This window comes from Trichogramma pretiosum, unplaced genomic scaffold, assembly GCF_000599845.2.
Source record: "Trichogramma pretiosum strain Unisexual culture from Peru unplaced genomic scaffold, Tpre_2.0 scaffold28, whole genome shotgun sequence".
Lineage (NCBI taxonomy): Eukaryota > Metazoa > Arthropoda > Insecta > Hymenoptera > Trichogrammatidae > Trichogramma > Trichogramma pretiosum.
Genome location: NW_019641710.1, coordinates 1,895,060 through 1,909,024, shown reverse-complemented (window position 1 = coordinate 1,909,024; position 13,965 = coordinate 1,895,060). Strand labels below are relative to the sequence as shown.

General features: G+C 40.2%; 1 protein-coding gene across 1 annotated transcript; it reads left to right on the top strand.

Moving 5' to 3' along the window:
* Nucleotides 1-1,774: 1,774 nt before the first annotated feature.
* On the top strand, nt 1,775-5,175 carry LOC106658489. Its single transcript, XM_014380489.1, has 4 exons — nt 1,775-2,018; nt 2,437-3,232; nt 3,415-4,018; nt 5,107-5,175. The coding sequence occupies exons 1-4, from the start codon at nt 1,775-1,777 to the stop codon at nt 5,173-5,175; spliced, it is 1,713 nt and encodes a 570-aa protein (XP_014235975.1).
* Nucleotides 5,176-13,965: the final 8,790 nt, after the last annotated feature.

Genomic DNA, 13,965 nt, shown 5'->3' with positions numbered 1-13,965 from the left:
TTGTTAGTGCAGATTAAGGGGTGGTATTAAAATTATACATCTGACTACTATTGTAATCTGCACTGTGTGCTTGAATAAGTGCTGACACCTACGGTGTCAGTATGTACTACTACACATTCGTTCTGTTACGCGACACTTCTTCTCCGGACCTGTTGCCGCGAGCACGTACTTACTACAAAACTGTTTCTCAACTTATTATATTAATAAACTATTTACATTATTATAAGTGGTGTGTCGTTATTTCACTCAAACAAAGCCCGCCGCTTTACTCTATCTACACAGCCAAACTAGACTCCGTTATAAGTAAGAAAATGAAAATACTGCAGTTCGCAGATGATGTGGTCATAACAGCGTCTGGAAGTTGCATCGAGGACCTGACCCACCAACTCGAAAGAAGCGCTCAAAGGATGTTCTACTTCCTTGGAAAAAGGGGACTGGAGCTAGCTCCAAATAAGTGTCAACTAGTTATTTTCAACAAAAACTCCGTGGAAATCAATCAGACAAAGATCAGGCCCTCCAAGCAGGCCCGTTTTCTAGGAGTAATATTGGATAGCAAATTGACTTGGCGCGATCACATAGATAGTCTAATAGCGAAATTTAAACTACCTCTTAATATAATAAGCTGCTTACGCAGGACATGGTGGATCGGAGATCCTAAAACCTTACTACTCTTATACAGGGGGCTGATTGCTTCCCGCATAGAGTACTGCGGCTTTCTTTTATCGCCATGTACAGATGCGAATTTTCGAAATCTCAAGTCTATTCAAAATCAAGCCATAAGCCTCTCCATGGGTTAAAGAGAAAGCTCACACCTGTCAACGTTATGTTGGCTGAATCCAATATACTAGATCTGGAATTTAGGATGGAATTCCTGGCTTATAAGTACATTATGAGATCACTCGCTATTGAGAATAATCCAGTAATAATCAACCTGGAAAATCTTCTTGAAACGGCAAACAACCCAACTAAAAACTTCAACTACTCCAAGTCATTACTAGTTAATTGTTTTGAGAACAATTGGTTTTTAAATGGACTGATTGAATCGTCACCTCGTCACCACCTATACTGTTTTCCACATAATATTCGTTTTCAAAATTTGAACGTCGACGTGAGGACGGGAGATGTCCTGCAAAAATCTACACATCCGAACAACGAATTTTTAAACATATTTGACAAATATGATAATTACACTTCAAGCTTCGCTCTTCCAGATTATACACATATACATGTAGTTCCTTCGATGATCGCTAGATGACACGACGTCCTTATGAGATAAATGTGAAAACTTGAGGCCGCGGTGGCTGTGGGGCTTGAGCTCTTGCTTCTCAACCGAGAAGTCGGGGGTTCAAATCCCGGCGGTGGGCTGGTTTTTTCCCGAGGATTTTTTCTGCGGGGTTTGCACCGTTACCGTGGAAATTTTCCTTGGAAAAAAGCCGGTGCACTTCAACTGCGGTCTCTGGTGTTGGGGGTCACACCATTATCAAAGCGTAACCTCAGTGGTATGGGAGGCGCAACCAAATCGACTATAGGTACACGCTAATACACTAACACACACACTTACATATACACGCAAGACCCACCGGTAGGTAGAACGGTGAGGTTGGCCAATTAGCCTAGTAGCAGAAAGCTGGGCCGTAATCAACTAAAAAAAAAAAAAATTTGAAAACTTGGCTATGGTGGGGGCGTGGAGGCTTGCCTCCGTGTCCGTCCCCACTCCACGCTCATACATTTTTTCGTTTCTGGATGCACATCGTGTGCGATTATCACCTAAACAATGAACGTTCCCGAATTAAACAAGAAGTTCAAGGCAGTGAAGAAGATGGGTGAGGAGATGCAGGCCATTATAGGAGATCTGAGTAAAGTATTCGAGCAAGAACCGAGAGAGGAAGAGAAACGCAAGCGCAAATCAAGTAGGAGCGAGGAGTCATCGGATTCTGACTCTTCTTCGGACTCGAGTGGCGCAACATCACCGACCGGGACCTGTGACGAGGATGAGCGTCCTAGGCAGAAGAGACAGAGTAAGTAGAAGAGGACGTACATACACCGCACGTGGGTGTACAGTGTTATTAATCTCGCATCGTAAATGAAAGGTGGCACGTTATCGTGATTCTTTGTTAAAACTGCCGTTGCAATAAGGCGGCCCTAGCGGCATACCGGCCTATGCGCCACAGAGTCAGATGCGTGTGTTTTTCCTCGCCAGTACGCTTTTCTGAGAAGAACCTCCGCGTTCTTGTTGGTGTCATGCGCACGACGCATAAAGGCCATGAAACGCATAAACGCAGCGAAAGAGCAGACAGTCCTTGCGACGTATAGGCCTCGAGCCAAGCTATCGAAATAATAAATTACCTGGTCCTAGCGACATATTGGCCTTGCGCCGTTTTTTCGTTATTATAGCGGAATTGCAGTCATACTAATTATTGTGTATCTTCCTAATAGAAAATGGAGATGGATCTTCGGACAAGGAGAATAAGTCGGCCGGTTCAAGCGCGGAACTGTCGAAGGAGATGCAAGCAGTCTTGGTGGATGATCCAGGCAAGTCGAGCGCTATTAAAGTAGACATCCATGAGAAGCTTCTCAATAACCTAAAATACTATTACCGCTTGGTGTTGGAAGAGAAAGAAAAACTCGTCGGAAAGTATGAAGTACCCGAGGAATTTAAGGCGCCTGAACTCAATCGACAGCTGATATCCCAACTAAAAGAAAAAACCTTGAAAAAGGATGAGTACAAATATGATACTCAGAAATTATTGGCCTCAGCGCTTACCGCCTTAGGGGCAGGTCTCGCAATAATTAATGCTGGTCTCTCCGAGGGAGTTGATGCTAATACCTTTGTGGAACTTATCTCTGATGTTGCCAAACTACTGACAGAGGCGCTATACAGCCAAACTCAATCAAGAAGAGCTTGCATTATCCCGCTTATAGATTCAAAGAAAACTCGAGATTTTTTGAAGCAAACAAAGCCAGACTCTTCATCATTTGGATCCAACCTCGAATCTGAAATGAAGAAGTTCAAAGAAGCTGAAAGCATATTCGAATCTAAAAAGCAATCTGCTTCGACTTATACCAAGCCCCAGGGAAACGGAAAGCGCCCGTTCGACAGAAGGCCACTATCGAACTATCAGGGCAATTCCAATACACCTACCACAGGACAGGCCCGACAAAAGCTTTATTTCAAAAGATACAACCAAGGGTTCAACCAGAGATTCAACAACAAGATGAAACCATACCAGAGGTTTAACAATTGGAAGAACCAGAACAATTAATTGATAATGTAAGTGTCCCAGTAGGGGGCAGGCTTAAACAATTTTACGAACAATGGGCAAAATTAACTAATAATAGTTTCGTATTAAACTCAATTCGTGGTTATAAGATTCCATTCGTTTCTCGACCGAAGCAAAAGTTTTTTGAGAGTAGGTCGATCAAGGATGATAGCACCAGAAAAATTGTAAAGAAAGCGGTGTTAGATCTGGTTAAAAAACAAGCTGTTGTACAATGTAAGAGCGAGAAGGGGCAGTTCTTGTCAACTTTTTTTACGGTCGAGAAACCAGATGGGTCGCAAAGGTTTATATTGAACCTCAAGAAATCAAACAAATTTGTACAGATCGAGCATTTTAAGATCGAGGATTTGAAATTAGCAACTAAGCTTATAGCTCCGGGTGATTTGATACTATCGATAGACCTTAAAGATGCGTATCTTACTGTGCCGGTTCATGAGAAATATCAAAAATACTTAATGTTCAAATTTGAGGGTAACTATTATAAGTTCGTCTGCCTCCCGTTTGGTCTCAGCACAAGCCCATACGTTTTTACAAAGATTCTAAAACCGATAGTCATCTCTTTACGATCCTCGGGTCTTCTGTCTGTGATTTACTTAGATGATTATTTGTGTATTGGAAATTCTGAACAGGCATGCGCAGCACATGCAGAAAAAGCTATTAAACTTTTCCAGAGTTTAGGTTTCCTGGTCAATTTTGAAAAATTGTGTAAAGTACCAAGCAATAAAGTCAAGTTTCTAGGGGTAATAATAGACTCAGTAAACGGTACCTTAGAACTAACAAACAAAAAGAAAGAGAAATTGTTGTCTTCGTTACGTGCCATACATAATAAAATAGCCTGCACTATCCATGATATGGCCAAAATAATAGGCAAACTAGTTGCTGCGTGCGTTGCAGTTCAGTACGGCTGGATATATATCAAAGTCATGGAAAGAGAGAAAACAATTGCTCTAAATATTGCGAAGGGAATATATAGCCGAAAAATGCTCATGTCAAAAAGTATTAAAACAGATATTGAATGGTGGATCGAAAGCCTCCCACTCGCAAAAAGAAATTTTCGATCCGAAGCTTTCGAGCTTACCATATTTACAGACGCGTCGGATGTCGGTTTGGGGGCTAAGCTGACGCGGCAGAAGCTTGCGGACTTTGGACAATGCAAGAACTCCGTGAGCACATAAATTTCAAAGAATTATTAGCGGTGAAATATGCGCTTGAAGCGTTACCGATTAACGGTGCTTATAATTGCTCGATTCTCCTTAGGATCGATAATTATCGATAATTATAATTGTACGGCCATAGCATACGTAAATAGGATGGGGGTGTACGTTTTGAAAAACTCAACTCATTAGCCAGACGGATTTGGCAATGGGCGGAAGCCAGGAAAATACTCTTAAAAGCTTCGTACATACCCTCAAAGTTGAACACAGATGCAGATAGACTCTCTAGGCTATGTAACCAAGACTCTGAGTGGACCCTTGCAGATAGCGCTTTCTCCGCAATAGTGGAAAAACTGGGCCAGCCACAAATAGATATTTTTGCCTCCAAGGCAAATAAAAAGTGTAACACCTAGCTATTTTGCGCGCTTCCCGGATGGCGAAGCAGCGCAAGTAGACGCTTTTTCGGTTTCGTGAGTCAGTATTTACTTTTATGCTTTTCCTCCATTCGTTTTGATCGCAAAAACTCTCGAGAAAATTAGGATGGAAGGGTCACACGGTATACTGGTGGTACCAAAATGGACGAATCAACCATGGTACCCTCTGTTTGCAAAAATGATAGAAAGCAAACCCATTATTTTTTACCCAAACATTAATCTCCTTTCATTATTGTGCAGGGACAGACACCACCCGAGAGCCCGCGACCTACATTTGATAGCAGCGATTGTATCAGGATAGCGCTCTAGAGAGATGGAATAACAGACGAAGCAGTATCTATTATGCAGGCGTCTATTGGTAAATCTACTACTAAACACTATAAGTCTAGTTTGAGAGCGTGGAAAACCTTTTGTGAGAATAAGGGTATCGATGTGTTCGACCCCAGGCCTAATGAAGTTATTCTTTTTCTAATGGATAGATTTAATCAAGGTAAATCTTATTCTAGTCTGAACACAGACAGGTGCGCTATATCCTTTATATCAAAAGGACAGATAGGCAAAGATAGGCTAGTCGCAAGATTTATGCTGGGCTGCTTACACCATAGCCAAGTTTTCAAATTTATCTCATATGGACGTTGTATCATCTAGCGATCATCGAAGGAACTACATGTATATGTGTATAATCTGTTCGAGCGAAGCTTTCGTATAATTACGATCGCACTTCACTTACAGGTAAGTTCGTACGATCTTAACTTTTTCACACATTTATACTGACGGCTCAAAAATCCGAGAAGAAAGCCGATTTCAGGTAGGTTTTTCGATGTGGAGTGAAAACTTGTTTACACTTGCTTACAAATTGCCCAACGACTCATCGATCTTTACTGCAAAATGCCTGGCTGTTACTACAGCGGTTGAGGAAATAATGAAATCAGATAAAAGCAACTTCAGAATTTTTACGGACTCTCAAAGTGTGCTGGTGACCTTGAGTAACCCACACACTGCGATCTCACTCAAGCTTAAATTCAAGATTATTGAAGCTCAGATAAAAGGAAGGACATTAAGCTCATTTGGATCCCGTCTCATGTGGGCATTTATGGGAACGAACAGGCCGATATTTCAGCTAAGACCGCAGCCAAAGAAGGGAAACTCATGAATGTGCCAATTCCTCATACTGACTTAGTCTCCAGGTTCAAACAAGATATCAAAGAAAAACACAATAATAATCTCAAACTCTCAGGACGATTGAAAGGATGTGAATATTTCAATCGTTTTTACAATGAAGGAGCAACTGATCCGTGGTTCTACAAATTTGACTCCATCAATAGAATAAGAAGCAATCACTCCTCGTTAAACAGCAGTCTACACAAGTAGGGAATTGTCCCATCCGATTTTTGCTGTATAATTCACCCAGGAAAATAATGCTAAAGGAAATAAGAAAAATTCTTCTATACGGTTCCTACTCAATTCGTGCCTTCTTGGCCGAAATGGAAAACAATATCATTTTAATAATAAGTAAATTTATAGACCAACTAGATATAAATATATAACGAATATTTAAATACAACTCTAGATCATTTTTATCAGGTAGCTATTAGTTTGTATATAGCTTAAACATTTATCATGTTAGCATATATCGGTATATGTTCTTGTTTTAATTTTTGATTGTAAAACTTTCTATACTTTCATATTTGAATTTATGTTTTTCTGTTTCTCAAATTTCATATTTAAAGGCATCAGTAGGCACTAGAGAGACGCCTATTACATATGGGCAATTTCATGTATCTATCAATTAATCTATGTAAACTATGTCTGTATACTCTTAGTTGGTTAAAGACAATAAACCTACTATACTACTACCAATACAGTTGGCTATGTATCTAACGGTGAGGCCAATAAATAAACTACTACAATACAGTTAGGCTTACGATAAATTCGGTAGCAATTGAAAAATGTGTCCAAGCTTAGTATGGGCGTGGCCTACATCTCCACGTGTATTGTAATACATACGAGTATGTGGAATTACGCAGGGTTTTTTAAAACTTTCTGATCTTATGGGATTTTTGATGACTCATGCTGCACTTTGTCACGTAGCTAGTGAATATTATCTCTCGTTTTTTACTTTCTAATAGCTTCAAGCACGTGGAACACAGCGTCCACTATTATATAGTCAATATACATCGAGAAGCACATCTACCAAGATTATATCGACGAGTTATTTTCGTAAGGAAAAATTTTTTTATCTTTTATTACAACAGATTACAACAGATTTTTGTGTGAAAATGTGCAAAAAAATGAACAGCTAGGTGGAGATTTTGACTATCAACCAGGGTGGCCCACTCAGAGCCTCAGGTCGCAGTCTAGACTCGGCGATGACTTTCCCCGAGGAAGTCCTCGTTTTTTCGTAAGATTATCCTTCCGGATGGCACGATCAGTGCTCTAGATATAAATGCGGTCTCGGATGACTATCCCTGAGGAAGTCTTCGTTTTTACGCAAGATTATCCTCCCGGGTGGTGCGATCGGTGCTCTAGGTATAAATTCAATTAATAGTTATTTATGTAACAAGTGCCCAAAAGGCGTTTTTGGGCACGAGTGTGCGTAAAAAAACACGAGTGCCGGCCATGCCGGCACGAGTGGGTGTTTTTTGCGCACACCGTGCGCAAAAAGCTGGGCACGTGTTGCATACAAAATTTTATGCAATAGGAAACGAAAAATACTTTCATTTAAATGAGGCGTTTTACCGCACACCCGTGTCCAAAATGAGGCATTTTACCGCACACCAGTGTCGAAACGAGGCATTTTACCGCACACAAGTGTCCAAAAACGCTTTTTGCGCACTAAAAAGTGTGCGAAAAAAGACATTTTTCGTCATACTATTGCATAAAAGTATTTTTTACACTACTCGCGAGCAAGAACTTCGCATGTCTTATGTAAAGATACTATCGGCCCAGTGTCGTAGCGACGACACTGGGCCGATAGTAACGTGCGAGCAAGTCTCGGCCCTCGTGGGCCATCGGAAAGTGCCCAACGCGTGCGTAAGCGGCCACAGGGCCGTATCGTAAGCCGAAGATTGTAATTCGCGTATTATTTGTTATCGTTTGCCCTCGTGGGCCTTAAATAAAGATAAATCAATTAATCGTAAAGGAACGCGTGTCAATTCATTTCGCTTGACCTATTTGAGAATTTCAGGTATCAGAAGCCTAAGCGAAGGAAGGTGAGTGAACGGGCTCACGGCTCGCCCGTGCTGGTGACGGGCCCAATATCCCCTCTGGGACTCGAGTCAGGTAAACCGGGCCCCCATAAATAAAGTGCTCGGCAGTCGAGCTGAATTACCCACCCGGGGTAGGCTGTCCGTCGCACTCTATTAAATTATTTTTTTAAACTTAGTGTTTTTATGGTTGGATTTCATTACTATCATAGATAAGTAGTAGTTCAATCGCAATTTGCTTTCCGAAATGAGAAAAAAAAAAATTTGGAGGTAGACTCAAATTATGAGGATAAGACTGTCATACTTGCACTCCCCTAATCTTTTGAAAAAAAGTATTACCACGTTTTTGAATACTTCTATAGTAATGTTTTGGTTGTAATCATAGTTTGAACCAAGAAAATTTCAGTTGTGTTATAAATAGTTGTCAGAATATATTTGATTTAATTACTGTCATAGATAGAAACCAACTAATTAAGACTTTTCCAAATTAAGAAAAAAAATTGGTTATTAGACTTAAATTTCTTTATTACGGCGTATTGAATTCGTACTTCTAGTCTTTACACTAACAAGGAGACCACCCTAACTCCGGGTCATGGATTTACTCCAATGGGGTGGTCTTCTTGTTAATACAGGTGCTGGTGTCCCGTGGGAGGTAAAAGGTAGTTTGTGACTTCAGAATTACACGGAAAAAAATTTGCGTGTGTTTAGTTCTCACTCAAGTCGTATAAAGCCCCTATGTAGTGCGGGGAGAATTAATAACTGTATTGGTGTAATGCAACTCAATTTTGGGTAGGATTCGCACCTACACATCTGAAGTACAATATGCCCCGCTATACTATTTTTTCAATGTTCGTCGTCTCGCGGAATCTTTCTTAGATGGCCGAATTTTGTTTTTGTTTTGGGCGCGAAATCCTTCCGGTTGGGATGAAAACGATACCGACATCTCGGGCGATAGCGCAACCACACCACGTTACATTTCGTAACCAAGCGGGAGTATAATAGCCTTGAATTTTTTTCAGTGTATAAGAATTTTTAAGACCTATTCAGACTTTTAAAGATTTTGTAAGAGTTTTGAAGAATTAAAGTGGCGATGAATTTCCATAGGGGTAATAAATGTTTAAAATTTATGTTCAATTAAGTTAAAAATCCAAATGTACGAAGAGTATCTCTTCAGACGACTCAATTAAGAATTTTTATTAATTATATGACGAATTTCTCTGTATTATGTCACTGTTACGTATTGGAAAAATATTTTAAAAAACGTCCAAGTAATACTTCCAATAGGCAAAGTTGACAAAATTGAGAGTCTTGCTGGAGTCAATGATTGATGTGCTCGTGCATTGGCCCGTTGACCTTATAATATCGCTCGTCTCTTTATTTTTGAGAAGTCGCAGCCACCACAAGTTTTATGTTTTATGGCGTTTTATGTTTTATGGCGAAGTTTTATGGCGGAGTCGCCAGTTCACTTCTCACCTGTTCACAGATGTCGCTAAACATCTCGGCATTCAGCTTCGTCATACCAGTAGTTGGCATCCACAGAGCAACGGGATTGTCGAGGTTTTTCATCTACACTTGAAAGCTTCGCTCCTGGCCCATCAACACGAAAATTGGCTCGAAGCTCTTCCTCTCGTGCTGCTTGGTATTCGCTCAGCTTTCAAAGAGGACATCTCGTCGACTGCAAGCGAAATGGTTTACGGTGAGACGCTGCGCCTACCCGGTGAGATGCTAAAAACTTCGACTCCTGCTCACATCACGGATCCAGCGAGTTTACTACATCGTCTTCGTGCAATATTTCACCGTTTGCAACCGGTACCAGCCTCCAGGCATTGCAAGCCTCGCGTATTCGTTTTTCAAGATTTGCGTGACTGCGATTACGTCTTCTTGCGCGACGACAAGATTTCGAAAGCTTTGGTGAACACACCTTTTACCGGCCCTTGGAAGGTGTTAGAACGCACAGAGAAAATTTTCAAGCTCAGCATTCGTGGAAAAGCTGTCACCGTGTCAATCGATCGCTTGAAACCTGCCTACGTGTTGGGCGACGACGTGTATTCAATTTCTGTGGACAATCCAGACCTTGACACTACTTCGGCCGTTTCCTGTGCCTCGCAGTTGTCGTCTTCGATCAACAACCGAACTAACCGACATGTTCATTTTGATATTTAATATTTGTCGTTAATACTTGTTACTTGTTTTTTTGTTATTTTCAACACTTGTTAATTACTGTGTTATATACTGCGTAGGGGGGTGATGTGGCGACTCACTTCACCGCAGTCTTACATGTATAATTAAGTAATTGAACTGCTAAAATGTTCATCTATTGTTTTATCGTCGCCAGGCGATAAAACTAATTAATCGTTAAGTTCAGTTCAGCGGCAACCTCCGAGACGAGCTAGTCTCAAATAATAAAGCTCCTCACTGTTAAGAATATTTATATTTCTTGTCCTTCGTTCCTACAGTCTTTCTATTCGTACTATCCAGTTGAAAAATGTTGCCTGGAATTCCACGTCGATCAGGAACGTAGAATCCATGCACTCGGTCATTGATTCTGCGAGAAAATTGCGAGGAAATCGCGAGAAAAGTGCATGGAATCTACGAGGATAGTGCGCGTTATCCTCGTGAACCTTGGAACAATCAGCGTAGATTACACAACTTTCCACGAGGATTTCAGGCCGACCCGCGTGCATAGCTGAAAAATCCGCGAGGGAAAATGCGCGTTACCTACGCTATCCACGTGAATCGGCCTGAAATCTTCGTGGAAAGTCATGTAATCTACGCTGATTGTTCCAAGGTCCACGAGGATATCACGTTGTTTTTTGAAAAATCAGGAGGTTACAAAGTTTCGTAATGTTGCGTTTAAATACGCCATTCGCTGTCTTCACTGAAGCCACTCGTGCGATGCCGTCACCCCTGGAAATTCCTCGATGATCTTTCCCAGCGACCATTTTATACAATCATTTATATCGTCCATCAAAATAACAACTGTAATGGGCCCTTTTCTGGCCCAATTACTTCGTTAAATAAATGAACTTACTGTTGTCTCTCAATGCTCTCAGCGTAGTGTACAGGGAGAGGGTTTACAAATAAGATTACAACATTCATTACTTTTGAAATGCACACATTGATTTATTTACGAATTTAAAGTTCTCTGCTTGACAAATATTTCTTGGCTTACTGCTTATGTACTAGAGTTCTTTTAACGGCGTTGGTACTTTGTTTCGTGTAGGCGGCTGCTGTAGAGTTGAAAGCTGTACTTCAATGAGTTGATAGGCCCAAGGCCTGCTGCTCTGCAGTACTTTTTGATCCTCTAGCTTCAACAGCTAGCAGATTTTTGGAGATGAATTATTCTCACTGCACTTCAATTCACATACAAAACTTGAACTTTTTAGTTGGTAAACATAAATTACTTTCGCACGGAGCTTCGCCCTCGTTAATCGTTACAATTTGTCTGACTGATCCTCTGGCATAGCTCTGCCGTGCTCAACTGTAATATCCGATCTGCTCTCGAGCTTGACTTTTGCCCAGCTTATATACTGTTCAGTTTTTCATACTCATTCGTCAACATGTTTTCAATATGCTTTCACCCCTTGCTTACTGAAAAGCAGAGGAAAGCGCATATCAGTTATTTTTAGTAATTCGCCGAATTATATTGCTTAATTGTTGTGTCTGAGACCTGTTATGTACATGTTGGTCGACACAAAGTCATGCCCTTCAATAATTTCCATTGTAGTCATACTTTTACGGGCGTGTCATTATACGTTTAATTTCGTACGTAAATTTCATACAACACTTATTAATCTGTGCGCTCACTCATACAGTGCCGCGACCGCTCATACGTGCGAGCACTCATACAGCGTTGCGCTTGCCTATGCGTGTGAACACTCATACTGTGGCACGCTCGCCTGTTCGTGTGTTCATTCATACTGCTACGTTCTTATCTGAACGTAAGAGATGTACCATTCTGTACGCTACTTGTGACGCATATTACTTGCTAGGGCATTTATAAAATAAATGATCGATAAATCATTACACAACTGATCCGACTTTCAATATTCCAAATTTAGCGTTAGATTCATGCCTTGTGACATTTATTCTAAAAGTCTTGCTTCACCTTTGAAAGGAAATTGAGAGTTGAGTGCCGGTTGTCAGAAACTGAAAGACAGGATTTCTCAGGTAAGGTATTTAATGGACGCCCGCGATCGTTATTGCTAGAGAATCATTAGGATCAGGTGACAGAGTATATAACGGCTTTAAATTTAACATTGCTTCTATTTAAATTAAAAGTGTTTCAAGTTGCTCATATGTAAGCTTTTGATCTTTTAATACACGCTTTAAGTGATGTTTAAAGTTTTATAACAGCCGCTTCCTAAATTCCTCCAAAATGTGTTGATAACGGCGGATTAAAATGACACTCAATTCTTTTAGAAGTAACATAATTATTGAGTTCTTCTTTAGACTCGGAATTATTTAAAAACTCGTAAAATTTGCGTAATTCTCGATTAGCACCAACGAAGTTAGACTCATTATCCGAATACATGTGCTCAGCCGAATCGTCGAAATGCAACGAGAAAACCGTCTGTTGATTAGTCAGTAGCTAATTCGATATGAACAACTTTTGAAACCACGCAAATAAAAACACACCCATAAGTTTTAATGAAAGTTTTATTTCTTTCATTTTTCTCTTTAATCATGATCGGACCAAAAAATCGACTTCTGTGTGACAAAAAATTGGTGATTCCTGGACTCGACTTTCTGGTAAATCTGCTATTTGAGCATAAAGTTTTTTAGGATTTTGCCGAATACAATCGATATAGTGGTGAATATAATATTTATAACTTGATCTTTTCCATTGAGAATGAAAAATTTTTGACGAATAGCTTAGAGAGTATTTTGAATTCCTCCATGTAAATTGACTTGATGAAATTGTATTGAAGTGTAGCACAGGATAATAAGTAGTGGGTAGACTTTTATTATAAGAGCGATTTATTCTGTGACATGTGGTCGTACAAAAAGTCGGTTACAAGTGTCGAGCTTACGCTCGATCGAAGCCTGCGCGACGCACAGTGTCGCGCTCACACATACTCGTAAGAGGTGATGATTGAACATATTCTAACAAATTGTCGAATAATTATGTCTGTTACTGGGTGTTTATTGGGCAATAATATCGGTGTATTTGATTATAAGGAAGATTTTACCTTTTCAATCGCTCACCTACGCGAAGGATACCTATTTCATTGATGAATGGATGTAATTGATCAAACGGAGTGCCCTTATGGAAGATTATACTTGAACCTTTAGCAGAAATGTTAGTCGACAACGATTTATAATCTCTTTGAGAAATCTTTCGTGTTGAATCATTGCGCATATTTTAAGCTCAGCCGATCGAATTTTGTCGACTGATAATAACTTATTTCGATCTGATTTTAGGTTTTTCCAACGCATAATTCGCGCCACTACTCTAATGAAACGGTAAAATTTTGAAAAATGAGAGTGTATATTTTCTGAAGTGTCGTCATCATTAGCAATATTAAGTAAACAAGTATGTTCTTTAAGTCCAGGTAAGTCAGTTAATGATAGTTCAATTTCTGATGGTCAATCAACTTCATTCAAACTTAACCATTTTGGACCAGTAAACCAAACATCATTTTGCACGAATTTAAATGGCAATCGACCTCTGGACAGAGCATCGGTCGGATTGTCTTCAGATCGGACATGTTTCCATTGAACTTGATCACCCAAAGATTGAATATCAATTATTCTATTAAATTCAAAAATTCTGAGAAGATATGGAGCTTTTTTAAGCCAGCAAAGAACAATTGTAGAATCTGACCAGAAAATTACTCGATGAAAAGAATAATCAATTTGCTTTAAGGGGGGAGGGGGGGGGGGGGGGGGG